The 25,034-nt window shown below is 38.6% G+C and overlaps 1 protein-coding gene across 1 annotated transcript in view; it reads left to right on the top strand.

Annotated features, from left to right (window-relative positions):
- LOC121316553 (inactive phospholipase D5-like) overlaps positions 1–25,034 on the top strand; it is a 181,622-nt gene that overhangs the window by 48,618 nt on the left and 107,970 nt on the right. The window contains exon 2 of the mRNA XM_041251598.1: positions 9,311–9,447. Within this exon, the coding sequence (XP_041107532.1) occupies positions 9,311–9,447 (137 nt within the window). The remainder of the gene's footprint in view (positions 1–9,310; positions 9,448–25,034) is intronic.

The raw sequence follows: 25,034 nt of genomic DNA, 5'->3' as shown, positions 1-25,034 counted from the left end.
TTATGATTACGTTACAATTATTTTTTCAGTAAAAATAAATTAAAATTGCAGTGAGTTCGTTCTGCTATATTTACTGTACGATATTAAATACACCACAGCAGGCACATATTTTAGATATATTCTTTAGCACCATCTGAGAGCTAAATTTAGTGAATGGCGTTTTTTTACTGCAATAAAGTAATTTATTTATATTTTGAATAAAAGTGCGCGTAAGCTTTTTATCTCTGGGTCACGTTTTTAAAGGGGCACTAACCCAAACTACAGCCAGCTTGTTTACATTATATATATATACACACACACACACACACACATATACATATGACAAATAAATCATTGTTAATGTCACAATCCCTTACACCCTAATCTATACTTTTTATAATACTATTTTGGAGAAGGACATGAATACACTTTTTTCACTACCAACGGTAAACAGAACAGCATGCTACATGGCACGCATAGTGACAAAAAAAGCTAATTTACATTGTTGTATTGAAATATTTTGAAAATTACTTCTATACAAATAACATAAAAAGCATTTAAACTAAAATAAAATACCTCAGTGCAGTAACAAAATATTGACAGGATATCATATACAGTTGAGTCCTGAAGTGTTTCTTTTTTTGTTCGTGATGCATATACAGTTTTCAGTTTCAGCAAAAAATAAATAAATAATAATAATAAAAAAAAACTGTTTAAAAATGTATATGGAATATTATTATATGTTATAATTTGCATACATTCTTACTTCCCATAATTTCTTAAGCAGAACTCAAAAATCCTCCAGTGTAAACAAAGCCAATCAAGATTCATTAACTAGATGACTCTTGTCATGGATGAGGGATAGCTTAAGCAGATTGTGATTTAACAAATTTGATTTTGCAATGTTTATCCTTCCATGGCTATAAATAGACAGGAGTTGCAAATACCAATTACTGTTCCATGATACAATGACATACAGTTGTTTAAAAAATCTACACACCAATAATTTCTACCTTGTCTATCAAGTTGAAACTTCCAACTTACCTGCTGCAAGTTGCTTTTATTTCAAACTTCAGATCCATTGCCTAATTTATTGGCTACATCAATCTTCTAAATTTTACATGTGGATTCAGAATCATAGTGTTGGCGAGACTAATGGATTTCTGGCATTTAAAATATTTCTTCTTTGGAACACTTGCCTGACTTCACGTGATTACAATAGTATAAGGATTCTGCTTGCGGTCACAAGACTCATCTAAATATCCAAAACAAAAATGTTCAAATGTTTTTTTTTTTCCATCCTCTAGTGCTTTTATTGAAATCACTCACACCAGCTGTCTTCAACATTAAAGTCTTATATCAGCTGCCAAGTCACTGTTTGAAAATGGTGTGTAAAATATAGTTACAGAAAGATCATACATGTATAGAAACAAATACCCAATGCATACATTTGTAGAAACTTAAAAGTCCACAATTGATTAATGACGTACATTTTGTGTATATAATGAATATCATGCAACTCTGATTAGGCTGAACAAGGTATTGTGGTCAAAGGTACAGCACAGGAGACAGGTATGAGTTTATTTTAAACATACACAACAATCAGTATCCTTAAAAAGACAATTTTAGTCTCTCATGTTTCTTCTATTCTTTTACACAATGTATTTACTACCTTACCATTGATTTTATTGTGATTTATGTGTTTATTGGAAAGTATTGACTGTTTTACTACACTTTGCAATGCTCTGACTATGGTATATAAGGGTAGTGCTTGAGGACATTGCTGTTTTGCTGTAAATTTATAAAGCACATTAATCCGCTGACTATATTACGTTTTCTAAATGCAGTTCAATGAAAATAAATGACTATGTGCATACTGTTAACGGGGACTATTTTTCTTAATAATGTTCTTTCATTTTATCATTTGGCTGTGTTACAGGAAGGCAACATTCAATCTCATTAAATTCGCTCCTTGAGAACAACAGTATGAAAGTGATTAATTAACTTAACTTGGTCAAGCCCTTTATTGTGTGTACAGAAAAACTAAATAATTCACAATTTGAGGCCTTTCATTCTAAAAAAAAAAAATTGATTCAGTTACTGAATATTGCAGCAAACAAAGAGTAATTTGCATGTTCAATTTTATTATATATTGCAGAGGATTTCACTTAATAACTGCAAATGCTACTTTTAAGCATTGAGTTTTTAAACTTATTTTTCTTGCTATAATACATCCACCTCTATGTAACTTAAAGCTGAATAAGTATAAAAATACCAGTACGGGAAGTTGAGGTGCAGAGAGGAACGAGACCTCGTAGCATCTGTATACATTTTAAAATGAGAATGCATTAGTTTATTTTTATTTGGAAATGTGCATAATTTTAGTCTATGGAGAGGGGAAGAATGAATGGAGAATTCTGAAAGTACCTCATCCATAGTGACTCAAATGTATAGTTTACTAATATGACTAGGCCTATATTTATTTGCATTCTAGTTTTAATTATGATTGTAAATAGTTTTATTTATACTGGGGTATTCCAGGGGACAACGACTAGGAGTTCTAGATTATAAAAACCCTGTCCTGAGCGCTTGAGCCCTGAGTTCCTATAGAGACAGAGAAAGATGGTTGTGTGTAAAATGAGAGCTTGTGTTAGATTTGGGTGTCTAGACATGTGTTTAAAAGGTTGTACCTACCTGTAGCAGTCTCCAGCTACTCTATTTAACTTTTTTGCTATATTATTTTATTTGTTGTTTTGCTTTCTGTTTTAATTGGCCAATCACTATAAATACTTACTCCATTGTTCCTGCCTGTTTCTGTTTTTGTTTTGTTTTTAAATAAACACCAACCATTAGGTTTGCAATACACCTGTATCATTGCCTTCTCCTTGGGACACAACAACCCCTGTGTTGGTCGCTTCCAAATGGTATCCGTAATGGGATCTTGTGACCGTTGAGATGAGTGAAGACAAAAGGGAAATTGCCTGCATCTGTATATCAAAGATAGCAACAGAGCAGAGAAAAAAGAGCTGAAGGTTTGGAGATGGAGTGTGGGCTGCAGGTTCAGCTGCAGAGGCCGTACTTCCACCAGCAGTCAATACATAGACGTTTTGACAATCTACGCAAAATCCAATATGGCCACTGAACCATGTAACCTACAACATTTGTTTTTGCTTCTGGTAGACAGTCCCATAGGCATCTACCAACCTACCAATTTTCACGAGTTTTTGAGCAACTTTGGGAAGGAAGAAAAAAATTAATAAATAAAATAATAATAATAATAATAATAATAATAATAATAAATAATAATAATCCCAGCAATAACAATAGGCTTCCCAGCCTATGACCTGGAAGCCTAATAATACTCAAAGGTGAGAGGTATTTCTGCAAGAGCCAATAAGATCCATTCAATAGAATGGTTAAAATATAACAGAAGCAGTCATGCTAATAATAACAACAACAAAAAGTTTACATTTCAGTAATACCTTCAACATAAAAAAAAAAACGTTTAGATAGGTGTTGAAACAATATCAGAGCAGCAGGCATTTATCGTGCAAATCCATTAGATAATGAGATCTACTTCAGGGACACATTTCCAACCATTCTAGTAAAGTACACTATAGCCAAGTGTGTTAGTGTGTGTTCTCTTCGGTTATATAATTCAGTATGGGCTGCCATATTTTATTAAATGTCTGTGTTTTATTAAGCATAGTATACCGCAACCTTTCCATATGTGGTACACCGACCAGATCTCTTATCCACATATGGTTTAATGGGACTTCCTCTGATTGCCAAGATTGCAGAATTCATGTTTTAGTTTTCCAAATGAGAGTGCACATTGTTCAGATTGAGTTCTGGCAAAATCAGTCTATCACTCCTAAAATTGCTAGTAGAGGGTCAGGGTCTATTTTTTTTGTTAAACATCTCGATAACAATCAAATATATTTATCCAAAATTTAGTTTAGGACATGTCCAAAAGTGGTGGGTTAGAGTATCCTCACCTACTTTACACCTATTGTAGGTCAGTGAAACTTCTGGAAAGTTCTTATGAAGTATGGCTTTAGAATAGTGGAGTTATGCAAAATCTTTAACTGAATGAAGTTATGTTTAGCATTGACTGAGCACTGATGAATGCTTCTGAGACTGCCTTCCCACGTATTGCCCAAAACCTGCGAGCCAAGCTCCAATTCCCTAGTGTGTTTAATGAATCTAATGAGGTATTGATTTGTGTATCGCTTAGCATTTGGGGAACTTGTCATAAACTCATCAAGCTCTGGGTGACATGGTTTATTTTCAAATTGAGTCAAATTTGTCCTTGTAAAATGTATGACCTGCAGATAGCGAAGAAAAAAAAAAGTGAAGCTGGCAATATATGCTTTCTCTGTAACTGTTCAAAGGATGCAAAATGCTATTCCCAATTCTCTTCACTTGGAAAAAATAGGATCGCTTCCTGAAGGAAGAAAGGCATGACTGAAGCATGTTGGAACCTTTTACGTGTGTTTTAATGTGTTTCCAGATTCTAAGAGAATTGTTGATTATTAAATGATTTTCCATAGACTAATTTATGTATCTTCGTTGTGGCATTAAGCAGTGCAGGGAGTGAGGGTTAGGTGCAGGAGGTCGATTCAATTTCTAACCAAGAATGAGTCTCATTAAGGTTATCTGGATAGCAGTTCTTCCAATATGCAAAGATTTTCAAATTGGCTGCCCAGTAGTAAAACTTCAAATATGGGAGTCCAAAACCACCAAAAGCCTTGGGTTTACAGAGATGTTTTTTTAGAAATTCTGGAAGCCTTATACCCCATATGAATGGCATGATTAATGAGTCCAGCATTTAAAAAAAGCTTTGCTGTAAAAATATAGGAAGGTTCTAAAAGAGCTATAAAAAAGCATTTATACCCTAGATTGGGAAAGTCCTCCAAAATTACAAGTTTTTTTTGACAATTTAGCTTGTGCAGCATTTCTGGTTTTCTAGATACTGTAATTCCCAAATAAATATGTTTTCTTGTGTGTTTTTGAAGGAAATTGTCTGCAATAGGCATTAAGTTACTTTTATCCCAATTAATCTTATATCCAGAAAAAGCCCCAAATGTTTTAATTAAATTAAACAGTGGAGCAAGTGATGTTTCTGGACAGGAGATGTACAGTAAAATATCGTCTGCATAAAGTGAAATTTAATGTGTGTTTCTGTTGATGGTTATAAGTGCTATGTCAGGATGTTGTCTAATACTTGTTGCCAGCGGTTCGATGGCCAAGGCAAACAGGGATGGTGAAAGGGGACATCCCTGTCTAGTTCATCTAAATAATTGTAACAGATTTTGCATAAATGATCTTAATCCAATTGATAAAAGAAGGGCCAAATCCAAGGTCTTCCAATACTGCCAGCATATATTCCCATTCAATTTGATCTAATGCTTTCTCTGCATCTAGTGTTATAACAGCAGCACTTGTGCCATCTGTATTTTTAGAGTATAAAGTATTAAAAAAGTGGTGCAAATTAAAATATATATGTCTGTTAGGAATTAATCTTGTCTGATCAGCATGTATTATGTTTGAAATAAAAGAGTTCAGACTGTTGGCAAGGAGTTTAGTTATAATTTAAATTTCTACATTAAGTAATGAAATCGGACGGTACGAGGAAACTTCTGTTTCATCGCAGTCTTTTTTTAAGATTAATGAAATATTGGTTTTATACAGTGATTGGGGGAGTTCTGAGATTGATTTAGATTGACTTATCATACCTAACAGTAAGGGGGGTATTTCATTGATATATTAAAAAATTATATTATATATCCATCAGGGTCAGGTTTTTACGATTGGTATTGTTTTATGAAACAGAATAGCAACACCCCTTGCTTTGGCCCCAAAATTTGATTGATACATTTGTCCGATCCAGTTTGGGCACAATTGAAACTGATCTGTATGTTTAACACCAGAAGCGCCAAGCCAGGCAATTTGACCATTTGGGTTGTAAAATTTAAATTACTCTGCATTCTGGAATGTAATGCACATGCCCGTTCATGTCTTTTCCTAAATATGTGTATTAGATATACTGATGACGTTTGAGCCGCATATTCGCAAGAAATTGATAATTATAAGCATGTTTACCAAGAAGCACCAAAACCGGTAATTTAAACTGATTATTTCAATACATATTTATTTATCAAATATAGCCTATAATCTTGCCTGTCCTTTTCAATACAATCACCTGTACTTTTCAGTTACTCAACATTAAGATGTTTTTGGGACTTTCAGAAAAATATTTCAAAAAAGAAATACTGAGCATTTGAATGTGAAAATGAGTGGAGCTCCTGTTAAATGTATGCTCTCTCTGGCGCCCCCCGATTTTCAATGTTTTACCCAGACTTTTCTCCTCTCCTTTAAAAATTAAATTGATACCTGTTAAGCTATTCCTGTATCTCAGTTACAACTGAGAAATGCATTGATAGTAAAATTAATTTCATTTTCTGTTTTTTTTTCCTGTAAAGCAATAAATGGTGTTTTAAATTGTAAGTCTTATTTTTTCATTTCAAAGCAGAAGCAACTCATCTTTATTAATGTAAATACAGCTACGAATACCGATTGTAGTAAAGTGTGTCCAGCATAAAATTCTTTATTTTTCATAAGAGCTTTAATAAAGATTAGTTGCTTGTTAAAGAGCAAGTAGCCGGATTCCAAAAAATATAACATTATATACATCCCCATGTGTTGCTAAAACTATTTAAATAACATACCTGTCATTTTTCTTTTCATGTTACCATCCTGAGAACTTTTTACAATTATAAATTTAAAGTCTGTCTCAAATGTATTTCAAGATATCTGCTTAGTGCTTTGAGATCAGAGGTGTGTCCTCTCTCTGATCACTGCCGGGAGGTGTAGTTTTCCTACCTGTATTCCCGAAAAGACACACCCCAAAGAAGGTGGGGGAAGGGAGGAGAGTATAGTTCCAACCGAGAGACTGCTGTGACTGGAACAAACTGAGAGTAAGCGAGGCTGCATCAAATAATTTATTTAAAGTGCATAATGTATACAGTATACACAGAAATAATGGAAAAACAGCATATTTTTACAATATTCTTTCTCAAGACAATATAGGACGCACATTACATACATGCCAATCGGTTCACTTAACCTGAAGCCGATCTGAAGAAGATCCGCTTTTGTACTTTTGAAATAAATAAATAAAAGTGGCTAAAGTGTAGGTCTGCAATGCATCTATTAGGCTACTGCTTTAACTTTTTTTTTTTTAAATAGTTTGCCACAATTGGGGTTTCTCTGGAGAATAATTCCAACTAGTCTTGTTTTTATATGAAGGGATGACAACTAAATTAACATGGTCTGTGGGTAGAATTGTACAGTTTTTTTTTTGTGTCTGTTTTTTTTAAGTTTTACGTAAGATTTCTAATTTAGTGTTTAAAGTTGTGGATGAACGTATGAAATAATATACAGTGCCCATCCCTTTCTTAAAGTAAGACAAATAGCCATTCTCATCATACAGGATCATCTTCAGTTTCATACAATATTAATGCATAAATAAATAAATCGGATGGTTTGACCATTTTATTTAAAAGCATAGGCATGCAATATACCTATTTATTAGCGCATTAATGGTTTAGTTAATGGTTTTGTATTTATTATTTCCAAAGTAGCCTAGTTTGAGACATTTGGGGCTACCCCAAGAATAATTAAAACTCAGTCCAGCTGTTTCCAAATTGAATTTTGTTTTGTTTGGCTAATTTGGGTACAATACCTAAACAAATGTAAAAAATCTCAACCTTGTTCTATCTATGCAAACTGTGCTGTGTGGTATGAAGCAATGGATTAAGACCTTGTCTCTAAGCCTCTCAACCTGCAGCCCTGTTAACACAAAGGGAGCAAGAACATTCAATCTTGTTGCAGGTTTGCTGTTTAACCACATTATACAGACAGTCTACTGACAGATTCTAGTTCATCGGACTTTTGAGTATGGTCCTAAAATTAAATAAAAAATGTGCAATACTTAAATATTTTTAATAAAAACATGTTTTACAATAATGTAGTGTACAGCTATTCAGGAACAGTGAAAATTCAGGAAAAGATCAGACCAGAGACTGTGGTTTCAGTCCTGAACAGCAATTATTTTATTCAGGGTTACAGCAGACAATAACATGGCAAGCTTCCCCACACTCTGCCCCGGGGAGTTTGCAGGCTCCACTTAAATAGCTTAAAGCCTGCCAAAAAAAAAAAAAAAAAAAAAAACATTGTATAAACATTTCCTGCCCCAGGCCCCCCATCCCTTGTTTCAGTTGATATGCATCCCTTGAATCCCTTGAATCCCCTGCCAAGGCTGCACCAGTGTTAGCCTGTGGATCCTTTTTGTGACCCTGCAGACTCTGTCTCATGCTCCGGCATATATAGCTGCGGGCTGTAGGCGGAAGCGGACCATAACAATGCTGCCTTACTTTTTCACGCTGCAGTGATGCCTCCACTTAAACCACCTCCTACACTTAAAATATGCCTGAACAGATCTGGCATAAGTAATTCACACAGTCAAAAATTTAGCTTTAGTGCCTTTAGATATCTTCACTGTATGAATGGGGTGTAACCAGTAACATTAACTTTCTCTTTTTGTAAGAATACATGGTGTAAAATGGGGTTATCTAAGATAATCAAACAAAAAAAAACATGACGCTACTAGCACCGGTGGCTCATAGATGACATACAACAAATGTATGAAAAGATAAATAAAACACTGTGACCACAAAGCTACAAACAATAGTTGGCGATCGGATGGTGAGCGCTACTCCATTAATCAACGGAGGTCTCGCTTACACAACTCGCTCCTATACTTTTATGTAGGATCTAAAATCCCTAAACTAATCCTTATTCCTTCGCCTATAACAATTAAAACCCTGACCCACTTAGGGATCCGCAACTGTCCAGTTCCCAAAAGCAAACACAGCAGGTAGGGTGTCCCAGACAGTGTCCGGCTATAATAATTATTTATAGAACGATTTACACAATTTTATTATTTACAACAATCCCAAACTCAAAATTGCTAAAAACTAAAATGTTTCATGTGCAGGCCTCAGCCCTACCCCACATGGCTCTTAGCAACACTTGCCATTTAAAATAAGTACATAAAAGATTGATACAATCTTTACTTGAGTAGATACACTTTTGGTCCTATCAATGACTGGTTTTCCCAATCCCAATCTCAAGTCCCAAGTCCCAAGTCCCCATCCTGAATCTTGTGTTCTCAGCACACCTCTATTAATGCAGTTTACATTTTCTGTAAGGGAATTGAAGATTCTCAGTTCTGATGGAGGTTTTGTTGCCTTTTTTTCTCTTTCAGTCTCAACAGAAATGCATTGTGGTCTTTGCCCTGGTGTGCTGCTTTGCAATACTGGTTGCCTTGATATTTTCCGCTGTGGACATTTGGGGAGAGGATGAGGACGGAATCACTGAAGACAACTGTAGCAAAAACTGTCGGTAAGAGGTAGAGTTGTAATGAGTCAACAAAATTGGGACTCGAGTAGAGTCATTTTGAGTCATTAGTTTTGACCAGTGCTTAATTTGTAAAGAAAGAGGTGCAAGCAATGACAATAATACCATCCTTAAGAACCACACATTCAAAATCATAACACATTTACTTGAAAGAGTTTTGTACATACCAGTGTTAGATGTTTACATTCACGTATGGTACATCACATACAAAGTAGTAGTACGTGCAGAAATATTAAGTAAAGGGAACCACAGGACAAATACATTTTAAAGAAGGCTGTACACATGTTTTTATGGTTTTGCATTTAAATGGTTTAAAAAACAAACAAATTAAAAGGCATTCAGGACTCCAGAAGGACAACATTTATTATAAAAACAATATGCACCCCAACATGAACATTGGTTTATCCTACGTTCTGCACTATTGTCAGCGATATGTATGCAACAGAAGCTTCTGGTAGATTAAAAAAAAAAACGATTAATTACACTTAGGTTAGGTAGTTGTTATCTTAGTACAGAGGCGTGGGAACTTTCGAAAAGGGGGGGGTACTTTGTAATGATTTTTAAATGTATAGAAAATAGTAGTTTTTTGTGCATTTCATAATCATATGCACAGACCAAACCAAGTGAGTTTTATAAGGAATAACACAGTGGCACAAAATTACAATATATATATTTTGCAACAACCCCCTTGGATGTCTTATTAAAATACTGATATACAAATACAATACACTCATCTTCGACACCATAACACTTTAATTCTGTTCGACATGTTAATTCAATTCACAAACTGAACAATTGAATACCATTGCAGTGTATTGTTTGCCTGTGCGTTTCTTTTTACTATAGTAAGACCAAACGTTCCATATGCCACTTTTAATTTAATTAAACCAAAGAAGAAAACTTAAAAACAAATTTTAGTGCTTATCTGTCTACAATGTAGCCTATTCAAAAACGAGAAGCACCTAAATGTTTGAAACAGCTATAGAAACAATATCCCAAAAGCTTACATTTTATTTCAAACACATTACTTTTAAAAGCAGTAAGAGAATGAAACAGGTGCCTGTTGGGAATAAAACATCAACCCTTCCTTAATGACTGTCACAAAAAAATCTAAAAAAAACTAATACAAATTCCAAATAGTGCAAATTATTGCACGCTTTTGTATGGCCAATAAAAAAAGTACATTACAGATAAGCACTAAAAATTGTTTAAGTTTTCTTCTTTGGTTTAATTAAATTGAAAGTGGCATACGGAACATGTGGTCTTACTATAGTAAAAAGAAACGCAGAGGCAGTTTTATGGTTTGTTTATTGAGAAAGATTGACATAGGTTAAAAGTTAATCCTTTATTCTCTACTATAAAACAATATTTTATTCAGAATTGCAATTCAGAATTTTATTCAGAAGGGAAATTTAAAAATAGCTACAAAGGACCAACTCAAACTCAAACTCAAAGCCTTTTTCTATATACATATACAAATGCCTATCTGGCAGATATGATAGCGTAAGCTGCATCTACAAAAATAATGCATTTCAATATACCAACACTCACACCACTCATTTGTAAAACCATTTGTAATTTATCACCACCAAATATATCATTGTATAAATACGAAAGGTAAGTCTCACCCAGTTTTCTCGCGTTTCTTGCATATGCATGCTGTATATCTACGACACAGAGGGAGAACATCCAGGAACTTTTTACCTCGCTTGAGCTGCATGCAGGAAGACAAACATTATGTCCTGACAACAGAAGTGCAAGTGTGGGATATATTATGTTTTCTTGCCAGCAGTTCCTTCTAGAATGTATTGGGTGATATGTTGGCACTGAGCAAGGCATCAATATGTCATTCCATTATGTTACTACTGCTCTTCCATTATGTTACTACTAATCACGCTTCGGACTACATTACTTGGCTCACTTTACGGGAATTACAGTCAATCAAGGAAGGTTTTCATTCCATCTGTGGTTTCCCCAGTGTGATTGAAGCTGTGGACGGCACACAAAAAAAGTCCATAATGTCAAAGTAAAAAATAAAATCTGCAAATTGTTCTAAATTAATTACAAATATAAAACAGAAAATAATTGATTGAATAAGTATTCACCCCCTTTTCTATGACACACCTAAATAAGCTCTGGTGCAACCAATTGTCTTTAGAAGTCACATAATTAGTTGAATGGAGTCCACCTGTGTGCAATTAAGGTGTTTCACATGATTTCAGGTTAAATACATCGGTCTCTAGGAGGTCCAAGAGTTGGTTAATACATTTCCTAACAAAAACTGCATCATAGACGAAGGAACATTCAAAGCAAATCTGGAATAAGTTTCTTCAAAAGAACCAATCAAGGGTAAGATATAAGAACATTTCAAAGGCATTGAATATCCCCCGGAGCACAGTAAAGTCCATTATTAAGAAATGGAGAGAATATGGCACAACTGTGAATCTGTCTAGAACAGGCCATCCTCAAAAACTGAGTATCCGGGCGAGAAGGGCACTAGTCAGGGAGGCCACCAAGATGCCTATGACAACTCTAAAGGAGTTACAGTCTTCCACAGCTGAGCTGGGAGACAATGTGCATATGGAAACAATAGCCTGGGTGCTTCACAAAACTGGCCTTTATGGGAGAGTGGTAGCAGCGGACCCTTGGGAGGCAATGTTGTGGTGACGTCAGACCAGAATTGATTTTTATTACATGAGAGTAGATGTTGAACTTCATGCTGATTTGAACTAGGCTCTCGCCAAGATAAGCACCAACTAAGACGTAGCTTTGCAGTAAACTAATGTGATCCATCTGCATCTACATCCATTTGCTTTGTTTTCCATCTGATGATGAAGATATCCTTCTGTCTGGTGTTGATTGCTGAAGTGTAATGCTGACTCCAGGGATCAACTAATTTTGCCTACCCAGCGCATCAGTACACACAATGGCTGCGATGCTGGCTCCAGGGATCAACCTAGTGCAGTCTCCCCAGTGCATCAGCATGACAACCGTCTGGATTGAGCTAAGTAGGGTACATCTCTGGGGTCTTCAAGTGGCCACCTTCCATCCTGGGTGTTTTGTTGACTAGCCCACGACGCCTCAAGAGGGCTCAACAGTGATTCTGGTGTCCCAGCATCACCCCCCTCCATTCCCCACTCAGCTCAGCCCAGCTTACTTATCTGTACATCAGCGTTGCTTTCTTTCTATTGTGCTTGAGATCCTCATCCAGAATCTTTCCGTCTCAACCACAGCCAGTTGCTGCTCCTTTCTGCTGTTTCAGATAAGTTCTTCACTGTGTGACAAAGAAGGAACTGAACACAGACCGGCACGGTGCATGCCCCATTTATTTAAGAACAAAAATAAATAAAACACTAACACAGCTATGCCGTCATACAATAAATAATAAACAAAACACATGGTGGTTCGCCGTCATCTATATATACACTCATAAATAAATAAATCATAATACAAACACAAAATACAATACAGGGACGGAGGGGGAATCTCTGTTCTAAAAATAAACAAATACAAAATAAAAACGAAACAATGAAGTGGTGGACAACTCCACATATAAACACTTTAAAATAGCAGGGCTTTCCTACCACCCTACTACATATACCCCCCTTGTACAAAGCACACATGGTCGCAATGGCCACCTCCCCCCTTAGTCGCAATGTCTGGAAGAGGGGTCTGGAGTAATCCCTGGGGGTGGCCATGGTGGGAGGTCCTTCTCCCCCCATTCCTTCATTGCTGGCAGCTCCCTTTTCCAGAGCTTCAGCCATTGTTCCTCCTGCCGCAAAAGTGTGGCTTTGGGAGCTGGTCTCCTCACTTTCCCTCTCTCTTTATAGCCAGCAATCCCCTTTTCTGAGGTGCTGGCCCCAGTGCTTCCTGCGGTCCTGCAGTACTAGCAGCGACCACAAGCGGCACAAGCCAGGCAGCGGCCCCAGGCGAAGCAGAGCCCTTAGCAAACCCAGATGAAGCAGAGCCCTCAGTGAACCCAGGCGAAGCAGAGGAGAGACAGGCAACCCCAGGCGATGCGGGACCCTTGGGCAACCCAGGGCGAAGCATCGCCACTTCGCCCTGGAGCCAGGGGTCCGCTTCACCCTCGGCAAGCCCCCAAGCCGTTGTTGGGGTCCGCTTCGTCCTGGGGCCGTTGGGATCCCATATTTTCTCTATGTGTTCGTCGGGGGTCCGCTACGTCTCGTTGTCCGTCGGGGCCGCTACACCTCGGTGTCCGTAGGGGTCAGCTACGTCTCGGTGTCCGTCGGGGTCCGCTACCTCTACATCCATGCCCCAGGCGATGCAGAGCAACAGGCAGCCCCCGGCGATGCAGAGCCACAGGCAGCCCCAGGCGATGGAGATGTAGCATCCTTGGGCGGTGTGAGGCAGGCATCCTTGGGCAGCGCGAGGCAGGGCGGCAGCGGACCCTTGGGAGGCAATGTTGGGAGGCAAGCCAGGTCTAGCTGTGGTGTGGGGTTAGGTCCTCTTTGCAGCCTATGCAGGGGCTGCTGAGGTCCAGACGCATCCTGCCATGGTCCCTCCAATGTTGAAGGGAGAGGCAGCTCTTGATGATGGTGATGGTGGTGGAGACAGAGGCAGCTCCTGCTGCTCTGCTCCTGGTGATAATGATGGTGGAGACAGAGGCAGCTCCTGCTGCTCTGCTCCTGGTGATAATGATGGTGGAGACAGAGGCAGCTCCTGCTGCTCTTCTCCTGGTGAAGGCGGCAGGGGCTCCTCCCCTTCTGGCTGCAGTGGGGAAACCAGCAGGCATACTCCCTCTGCTGGTGGAGGTGGTAGCGGCACGTAGTCCTCCCACGGTGGTGGAGGCGGAACCAGTAGATATTCTCCCTTTGCTGGTGGAGGTGGGAGTGACAAGCTGTCCTTTTCGAACACCCCACCCAGAGTGCAGAGAGCTGCAGGTATTTATGCAGGTGACCATCTCCCGATTAGCAACAAATTAATCACTTAATTAATTTGGGAGATGGCCACCTTCTGCATGAGTTTTATAATGTGGATGGGGCTTCTCAGCCATGCTGTAAAACAATAACACTAATAAGTCTATAATAAGAAACACTCTAATCAACTAATCAAGCTCTATTATACCTTTGGCAAAATTCTACTTTGTGAATTATAAATGATCTGTATGCAAAATGCAAATCAAATTGTTCAAATGGTTTTGTTACTGTTAAGTGCAATTATAATAATGAAAAGATAATTAAGCAACTTCCTATACAATGCCTTTTACAGTATATTCTCACCATTGTGTGCATTCAGTTTCATGTATAGAATGGGCGAGGTATTCAAGGCTACCTTCCGTATTTCAATTCGAAAGCAAATTCGATTCATCTGGAATATAGAAACGCATGGTAAGTGTTTGTAATTGGAGGTGCCTACACCTTTCATATTTACACTATATAATTTCATATTTACACTATATAATGTCATATTTATACTATATCATTCAGGATATAGAAACAGGCACATGGTGTCCATAAATAAATAGATACAGTACATACAACCATACATACATTAAATAAAGAGAATAGTGAGCACCAAATAAGTCCCAAATTTTTTACTTTTCAAGCATTCACTAGGCAACATTTTACTTATTAGAAATGTTTTAGATGCATTCATTACCTTTATTTGTGTGCTAACAAAACCTGAAAAATAACTCCGAATCTGTGCTTTTTCTGCTGTGTTGCTTGATTTGATCTGGCATTATTTTTTAAATATTGAATATTGACTACCTACTCATTTTGAAATAGTACCGCTTCCATTGTGCCTGAGCTTTTAATTAATTCAGATTCTCATTTTAACCATTGAAAAAGAATTTAAAAACCTACTGGTATAAATTAGTGGCAGTTACCGGTGCTGTGTTTTGAATGCAGTTTAGTCATATTGTCGCTTTACAGTGCTGGCAGGATGCAGCCTGCTTGTTTCTCTCCCGGTCGACTGCATAATTAATAAAAGTGAACTCCACCATCGCATGTACTTTTAGTGTACTCTCCATGTTGTTGTTTAGTTTTTTTTGTGTCTGTGACAAAACTCAAAAATCATTATCTTCCTCAGGATTTTCTGTGATCAGTGATCAGAAATTTGTCTTTGTTTCCCACCTACACATTGATTGTGGTGCTCCCTGCTGCTTATGACGTTATGATCAGAGAATGGTGTATAGGCTGGAAAGGTGTTTTCTGTTTCCTTAGCAACTGTCTTAACAACCAGGCAGGAACCTGCTCAAGTCTTTTTTGCATGACTAGAGTCGAGTCATGTCTTTTGAGAAGGGAGTCAGTTGAGTCGAGTCAAGTCTTTGCTTGCAGGGACTCAAGTTCAATCACTTGATGGCAATGACTCGAGTCGAGTCACAAAAAATGGCAGCTTGATTCCAAGTCGAGTCATTGACTCAAGTCATTATAACTCTGGCAAGAGGTAACAAGAGAGAATTTTTCATTTGGGCGTTCCATTCAGGTTCTGACTGCCGCGTAGTCGTCTTTGTTCAAGACTGAATATATTCAATTCTTTTAGCCTGTCTGCATATGATATACCTTTTAAACCCAGAATAATTTTGGTCGCTCTTCTTTGCACTCTTTCTAGAACAGGTATATCTTTTTTTGTAGCGAGATGACCAGAACTGAACACAATATTCTAGATGAGGTCTTACTAATGCATTGTAAAGTTTTAACGTTACTTACCTATTTAAATTCAACACTTTTCACAATATATCCGAGCATCTTGTTGGCCTTTTTTTATAGCTTCCCCACATTGTCCAGTTAAAGACATTTCTGAGTCAACAAAAACTCCTAAGTCTATTTGATAGATTCCTCCTTCAATTTCACTATCTCCCATATGATATTTATAAAGTATATTTTTATTGCCTGCGTGCAGAAACTTACACATTTCTCTATTAAATGTAATTTGCCATGTGTCTGCCCAGTTCTGAATCTTGTCTAGATCATTTTGAATTACCTTTGCTGCCATTGTGTTTGCCACTCCTATTTTTGTGTCATCTGCAAATTTAACAAGTTTGCTTAATATACCAGAATCTAAATCATTAATGTAGATTAGGAATAGCGAGAGGACCTAATCCTCCTGTTTTAAACTCGTTCCATTTTGAGGTTTCTCCTCTAATCAGTACTTTCTGTTTTCTACATGTTAACCACTCCCTAATCCATGTACATGCATTTCCTTGAATCCCTACTGGATTCAGTTTGAGAATTAATCTTTTACGTGGGACTTTGTCAAAAGCTTTCTGGAAATCTAGATAAACCATATCATATGCTTTGCAATTATCCATTGTCAATGTTGCATCCTCAAAAAAATCAAGCAGGTTAGTTAGACATGATCTCCCTTTTCTAAAACCATGATGACTGTCTCCCAGGATACTGTTACCATAAAGGTAATTTTCCTTTTTGGATCATAGAAAGGAAGATACTGTTTCCCTTTTTGTGAATCGGTATTATGTTTGCAATTCTCCATTCTGTCGGTACAACCCCTGTGTCAAGAGATCTTGGTTAGTGGTTTGTAAATAACTTTCATTTATTTGAGTACTATTGGGAGGATCTCATCTGGCCCAGGTATTTGTTTATTTTAAGAGCTCATAGTCCTTTTAACACTTTTGCCTTGGTTATGCTAAAAGTTATTTAAAATTGGATAGGAACAGGTTGACATGTGGGGCATGTTGTCCGTATCCTTCCTTTGTAAAAACTTGTGAAAAGTAATAATTTAATATATTTGCTATATTTTTTTCTTCTTCTATGATTTTGCCATTTGTATCTCTTAGACATTTAACCTCCTCTTTGAATGTTCTCTTGCTGTTATAATATTGGAAAAACATTTTGGATTTGGTTTTAGACCCCTTAGCAATGTTCATGCTCTCTCTTTGCCTTTCTAACTTCCTTTTTGACTTGCGTTTGCAGTTCCAAGTATTCTTTTTGTGTACTTCGTTTTTGGTCCCTTTTAAATGCTCTGTAAAGTGCCTTTTTTGCTGAATATTTTTTTTAATTGATCTATTAAACCATTTTGGCAATTTAGTTTTAGATTTAGATTTGTCTACTTTTGGGGTGTAATTGTTTTGCGCCTCTAGTGCTACATTTTTAAAAAACAGCCATCCTTTTTCTGTGGATGTTTTCTCTATTTTACTCCAATCTACTTAGACTCTGTTTCATACCTTCATAGTTTGCCTTTCTAAAATTGTAAACCTTAGCTTTAGTCATTACTTTTTGGGTTTTAAAAATCACTTCAAATGAGACCATGTTGTGGTCTGAGTTTGCCAATGGTTCTCTGACCTCTGTTTTAGTTATTCTGTCTTGTTATTTGGGAAGATCCGTCTAGCCCAGGGTGCCTTGACAAATTGCGTTAAGAAGCAGTCATTTGTCATTTCCACCATTTCAATTTCGTCTGTTGTGCTCCCGATCGGCTTTTCTCATTTTATATGGGGGAAGTTGAAATCCCCCATTAGTACGGCTTCTCCTTTGCTACACTCATTTTTAATGTCATTGTATAACAGATTATTTTGCTAGGGGCCTACAATGTCTATAGCATGACCCTATTATTATGCCCTTTTAATTTTTCTACATTTTTCTCAATTTTTCTGACCCGTATTGATTCAGTGTTGTTTTCTTCGTCCAGATTTAACCAGTGGGCTTCAATGCATATCGTATGGGGATAGGATAACAAAAAATATCGGTGAATGGGTCATGCCTGTCTTTCCTATATAGTGTATACCCACTAATATTATATTCGTTTCCATCTTTCTCAGACAACCAAGTTTTTGTAACACCTATCACATCATAGTTACTTGATAGTGCAGTAGCTTCAAATTCTAACATTTTGTTTCTGATACTTCTAGCATTTAGATAAATACATTTAATGGCTGTCTTACCTGAGTTTTTGTTCTTGTTTTGAACTGGGAATACAAAACCCAAAAAAACAATTAAAGGGGGGAAGGAAAGATAAAGTTTACGTAGACCTGGAGGAGTTTTTCTGAACTTCTGACCATCAATAAATATTTTATTTACCATATGTTCTTAAGGAACAATCAAAAAATGACCAAAATACGATAATAGTTTACGACATAATATGATAATAGTTTAACAACTTTTACGTTGGATAAAACAATAACACTAAAAATTTTGTTGTGACACGTATTTGAATAAAGGTTAAACTTTACATAACGTCAGTTGTCAAGTGTAGAAACTGGGACTACTTTGAATGGAACCTGTTAAATGATACTAATTGTAATGGTTTATAAGAGTCCAAGCAAGACACCCAAACTTTAGTCAGGAAAATAACTTCCTTCAACTGATTTACCAAAGTTTCTTGGGACTTACCTATTGTTATTGGAACCTGGATTAAATATTACTATTGGAATCTTTTTCAAGAAGATGTCCATAACTACACCGTCAGTCAGGTTGTTGTACGGCCAAAAAAATAACTTCCTGAGAGAATAATTACATATATACATGATACATGTTTCAATTTGGACAAGTCATTTCAATCTATAAAAACGCGTTTATTCCATATCAAGACGTCTGTCATTACTGTCCATGGATGCCAAAAAAAACACTGTATGTCCGTCCTTTTTGAAAATAGATGACCTATAAGAGATACAAAATAACCGTGTCAGTAACATTTGTCTTTGCATGTGTTAAAGTAATGTAAATCGTTGTTATTTTAAACATTTTTAACATTATAAGAATAAAAGTAACATGTCGGGTCACCCCACACAAAGTTGTCGATAAAGCTGTTGTACATCAAAGTACGCAATTTAAAGAACATGTAGCAAAAATCTAAATTTGTAAAATAGGGTAAGAAACCGTCAATTCGAAAACATAACAACTTTAAATGACCAATAAAGAGATGCATAAACTCTCCCTGTTACGTGGAAAAAATGTAATACTGTGACAACGAACATTGTTGGCCCCCTCCAGACCAACAGTGGGGACTGATGAAGACCTCCCGTAAGGTTAGGTGCACGGACGTCCTTCTCCAATCGTCCGCGATGTTATAAGAGGGCATTGACGCGGACGGTTCCGGAACTGTGCCTCTCCACCTTGTCTCCGCCACACTCGGAAGAGGTAGTAGAAACTTCAGCTCGTTTTCTCCCAGATTGAGTGGCTGAGAGGGGGCTTTGGGGGGTTGCATGACACTGATAAAATGACGCTCTGGGGTTCCCTCGGGTCTGCCCCCTCTCAGACGAAATGAGCCAGCCAGCTGGCGGAAGCTCTGCCACCGGACCGAGCACGGCTGGATGAAAGAAATAAAACAAAACAAATCATTAATTAAAAAGAGAAAAAAAAACAAACAACCAAAAGAAAAGAGAAAGATTATAGAGATCGGGGAATCCTTGGGCAGACCCTGAGTGTGTATAGGTGGAGGGAACACAGCAGTGTAGGACGGAGACCCGGGCCATGCGGATAGCGATGGTTGGGGTAACGCTGCCGAGTGCAGCACCTTTATTTTGTAGTTTTATAAGGGAAAAATGGCATCGTACTTCGACAAGTCACATGACAAGTTAAAATACCCGTCAAAGTTAGGACATATGACAGGACGATGTAAGACATGTAACCACGACGACTTGTCGACGACTCCCTGTACTGTACTAGTACATTACTGTGCAGCGGTGCTCTTCCTGCCTAGGACCACAGCATGCAAGACAGGCACTCGCTGAACACAGCTTCTGCAGGTTTTGTGCGACTTTTTCTAAGCGCACGCTAGAAAAGTGTGTCTCTCTCAGCTCTGAGAAGATGTCGTTCCTCTTGGGAAGGGCCCTTCCCCATCACCTGCTAAAGATAGATCTGCGTCCTCTGCAGATGGCTATGTGCCAAGGCAGAGTAGGAAAATTGCCCGAGGCAAGAGACCAGGTAAGAAGCTGTCCTTACAGTCTTCTTCATCTTCCTCTGCCTCCCCTTCTCCACCTTCTCCTCCTTCTCCTAAAAAGAGGAAGAGGAAAAGTCACCATTTTAAGAGATCTCTGACTCTGAACAAATGGAGAAACTCTGGGCAGCTGTTTCCTATCAGGGCAGAGTGCTTGCTGAGCTGCTGCTCCCCCCCCCCCCCCCCCCCCCAGTTCTCTTGGAACAACGTGGGGCTTTAAGCACAGACTAGCACCATGACAATATGCTGTCCATCACCGCTTCTGATGAGGCTGGCGGCCCAGAGTTCCAGTAGACACTGACAGCCAGTCCATGTATCCCTGTCGGCAGAGCTGTTGTCAATAATTAAGAGGGCCACTGCAAAATGGCAAGTGCCCTGGCCTGCGGATGGGACAAGGAAACAATCCATCTTTGACGATGAGCCTGTTACTTCTACCATGTCCAGTGTACCCGGATTTTCTTTTTGAAGTCCAGTCGTCATGGGATCACCCTGTTACAGCTCCTGCTGATTATATAGCCTGCATGATGCAGAAAATCTGGGGTTCGCCACACAGCTGGGTAACTATAACAGTATATTGGTAGCCTACCAGACCTGTTAATCGAGGGCTCTCTCTGAGAGTCATAGACCTTCACCACAGCAGCTAGAGGAGCTGTGCTTGGTGAATAAAAACCTGCTCTGTATCTCCAAACTGAATGGACAGGCTGTGGGCAGGAACCTTACTGCTTTGGTAGCTGCAAGAAGCCAGCTTTGGCTTTCCCAGGCACGAGTGTCTGATGGGGACAAAGCACCGCTGTTAGACACCCCCATTACACCGGGGCATACCTTTGGTCCTGTGGTGTATGAGATGCTGCAGCACTCTCACCATGCACGGGAGTCCACAAAGGAACAGGTGTGTCTGCTTCCCAAGTGGCCACCCCAGGTGCACAAACCAGCGGCAAACTGGTGCCCAAGGCCTCAGTAGCCTCAGAGATTATTCTATCACAGGGGTCTCCAGCCCTGGTCCTGGAGAGCTACTGTGGCTGCTGGTTTTCATTTCAACCAATCTCTCAGTTACTTAATTAACACAATTATTAGCTTAATTAGTCAAGATTAACAGGCGTTCCAGGCCTTTAGCCACTGATGATGTAAAGACTCCTATAAAACCTGGACCAGGACCAGGGATGAGTGTCGTGGAACTTTTCAGGTCCGCAACTGAAAGAGCCAACTGCACCAGGTATTCAGAGATATAAAGCTTTATTGTTTTGAGCAAACGAGAACATCTCAACACATCAGTGTTAGGAAACCCGAGCAGTGTTCTGCCATACAGAGTTAGTATACAGTTATTATACCTTTACAGAGAGACAGGGTGGTTTCCCTTTCAACCAATAAGCTAGAGCCAGCTCAGTTGGTGTAACAAAGAAAGAGGAACAGGTATTTACAAGGTAGTACATTAAAGGTTAGGTGGAAAGGTGGGTTTGTCCTGATCAACCGATAAGCTGGAGCCGTGTTCCTTTTGTCACACCACCCACAGTTTGGTTTTCAGCTACACGTACCTGCAGTTTAATACATTTACTTTATTTCTGTAAACTCAATAGATCATAAACTCAAAATGCTTTAAAGCATATAACTCAGTGAATAATTGTAGTACAGAGTAGCAACAAACAGGTACAGGAATGGTTCTATGCAATTATTCCCCTACAGGAGACCCCTGCTCTACCATATTAAAACAAATCTGATTTATCTATCTATATTGCAATGTTAATTTGTTGTAAAATGCTAAAATATTTACCATAGCACACCAGATGGAATAGCTTAGCATTGAAAAGGTGTTATTTAATTAATTGTAGGGATTAAATAACGTACTACGGGGATGTTGTTGTTTTCTGTTTCTCTTGTGAGACTCTTTAATTAAGTTTTGTTTTATGTGTTTTGTTCTGGTGTACGTTAGCATTGCAAAGAAATAGAGTCCTGCTTCATAGGAAGTGATTCTGACCTCAAGCAAACACAGAATTGCTGAGAAGTGCAATATAGTTGATTTATATTATAAATTATAAATAGCACATCAAGACTTCATTGTGTGTTTATTACTTTTTTGTTAGTTTAGTAGGGTCTTTTTATGAAAAAATATTGTAGCAAATAAAAAGGCTAGCTAGGGTTTTTCTGTATGTCACTGTGGAAGAGCAAGAGCTCTGCCTGTAAGTATTGTGGTGTTTTGTTTGTGTTTTGGTGGTGGTTGGCAAGGATGGTGTTAATTCCTGTCCCTGCCAAAAACATGTGAGAATGTGGCTGCTCTTTAATAGAATAATTGGTGTTAATTGCCACATCATATAAAAGGGGAACCCAGGGATCAATTTGGGGACTGTCGGTGAGTGTTGTGAATCTGTGTTTGTATTTTATTTTTGTTCAGTGAAGGCAAATGCCCAGTCTGAAAGTGTTTTTGTTTTGTTAAACCTTTATTTTGGCCCTTGTGCCCATTTGTTTGGTGTTACTTTTGTTTATTAAAGTCTGCGTTAGCATTTAAACTGCAGCTTCTTTGCCTCTGAGTCTCTTTCCTGTTAAATGTGTTGTCAGAAGTGGTGAAGCACTTTAGAGACTCTGAATAGGACTGCTGGTTTTGTTTTTGGTCATGGACTCTAACAAGGACTGGCATGACGAGCAACGGTGGTGGCAAGATGAAGGCAGTGCTGGACAGGGAGCTGTTGCCCTCCCCATTGCAAAAGAGGGAGAAGTCTTTGCCGTCCCCAGCGCCGCAGAAAGGTGACGAACCGCTGCCTTATCCAGAGCCAGAAGAAGCAGCACGAGAGGGGGAAGCCCCGCTGTCTCCAGCGTGAGAGGGGGAAGCCCTGTTGTCTCCAGTGACCAAGGGAGTCGCACCAGTCTCTAGAGACAGAGGGAGATTACCTGCTACTCCCACCTCTCCCAATAGAGGGAGACTATCTGCTGCTCCCGCCTCCATCTCCAGAGTTGCTGCTACCTCCTGAGGAACTGTTCCTGACCTGTTCTGCACCGCGTAGGGCTGCTGAGCCTGTGCCGCCCGGGGAGGCCAGCTCGCCATCGCCCGGGGACGCCTGCACACCACCAGGGATTTGTGATGTTCACTAGCAGCAGTTTCACTGCTGGAAATTTCGTGGCTGGAGCCCAGGAAGAGGGAGCTGCTGGCTACAGAGAAGGGGAGAAGTCAGGAGACCATAGTTGCCTCTGCCTCTGGTCCCAGGGAACCACATAGGCTTTTGGGACTGTTGTGAATCTGTGTTTTGAATTTTATTTTTGTTCAGTGAAGGCAAATGCCCAGCCTGAACTCATTTTTGTGTTTTGTTAAACCTTTATTTTGGCCCTTGTTACCTTTTGTTTGGTGTTAGTTTTGTTTATTAAAGTGCGCATTAATGCTTAAACTGCAGTCTTTCTTGCCGCTATCCTGTTAGTCACATTTACAATTTATTTTATCTAGAAAATTGCTTATCCAAATATAATTAAACTTGTTAGGTGTCCTTGTACTAATTTAGTACAATGTGTCCTCTTTACGGGGGTCCTCAAGTGGCTCATCTAGTAAAAGTACAGTATGTCCGGGAGGTGGGCATGGTTAGATACATTCGGAGGGTCTTCACTTGGCATTTCAGAGGGAGTGTCAAATTGTCTCTGCTGCTTAGGGAGCCAATAAAGGCAGGGACTATTTTTCATGATTGTGCTACAGTGGACCCTACTGGCCTAGGGCCTGGTGAGCTCAAGCATACACCTGCAGGGCTCCAGAGGCCAGTGACTCTCCAGCCTTTGCTCTTGGTATAGAGGCAGTTGGCTTGGCTGTGGATTCAGAGGACAGCCACTTATCTTCAGTTTTTCCGAGCTGTTGTACAGAATTGCTGTGGTGAGGGAACATAATTGGGCATTCTAAATTAGGTAGAGAATCTGTGAGAAAATAAGAGAAAAAAATGATCAAAATAATTCTGAGTAAGTGCATAAGATATTTAAGCCTTATTAGCATGTTTTTACTTCTAAAAATGTAGGTTTTCCTTGGTAGGAAACTGGGCTTCAACATGAAAATAATGTAAATCAGAGTCAAGAAAATGCTTTTAAAGCATAGACTATTATCCAGTTAAGTAGGCTTCTCAAATCGTTGGAGATTTGGGAACCATGCTTGTAAATTAAATCACCATTTAGAATTTGTCATTATTTCTTGCCTTGCAGTCTAGACGGTGCCAATTACAAAAGCACTGGACAAGGATAGAGGCTTCAAAACCTGGCTGTAAAACCAGACCTCATAATGGATCAATACTGACAGTAAAGCATCAAAATTACTCGCTGGGTTAAGTATTTAAAATAATCAGGAATAATATAGCTCACTTGTTACATCATGGTTTTAAAATGTAGGAATTTGGTTTATTCAAGGCCATGTTGACTGTTTAACATATTTTGTTAACAGTCTGATAGCGAAGTAACGAGGGAGCATTATACAGTAACCTGGGATTTTATTTGGCCTGCCATTAGCATTCATTATTGAAAAGCTAATGCAAAACAGTGACGTTTCTAGCTTCTCACATTGTTGCTTTTGCTGAAAGCACAACCCTCTTGTAGTTTGTTAACTGGATATTAAGGATGTGCTACAAACAAGTACAAGTAAGTATCCATAACAAGCATGGCAAAATTTACAAGTACTACTGATGTCGAAATGCATTGCTTAATACTTATTTTTAGGACACTTCCGGTTTTAGTCCTGTGCGTTTCAGGTGGTAAAAATACGTTAG

This window comes from Polyodon spathula, chromosome 6 (genome assembly GCF_017654505.1).
Source record: "Polyodon spathula isolate WHYD16114869_AA chromosome 6, ASM1765450v1, whole genome shotgun sequence".
Taxonomy (NCBI): Eukaryota; Metazoa; Chordata; class Actinopteri; order Acipenseriformes; family Polyodontidae; genus Polyodon; species Polyodon spathula.
Note: the sequence above shows the minus strand (reverse complement) of the source record. Positions and strands in the feature narration are given on the sequence as shown.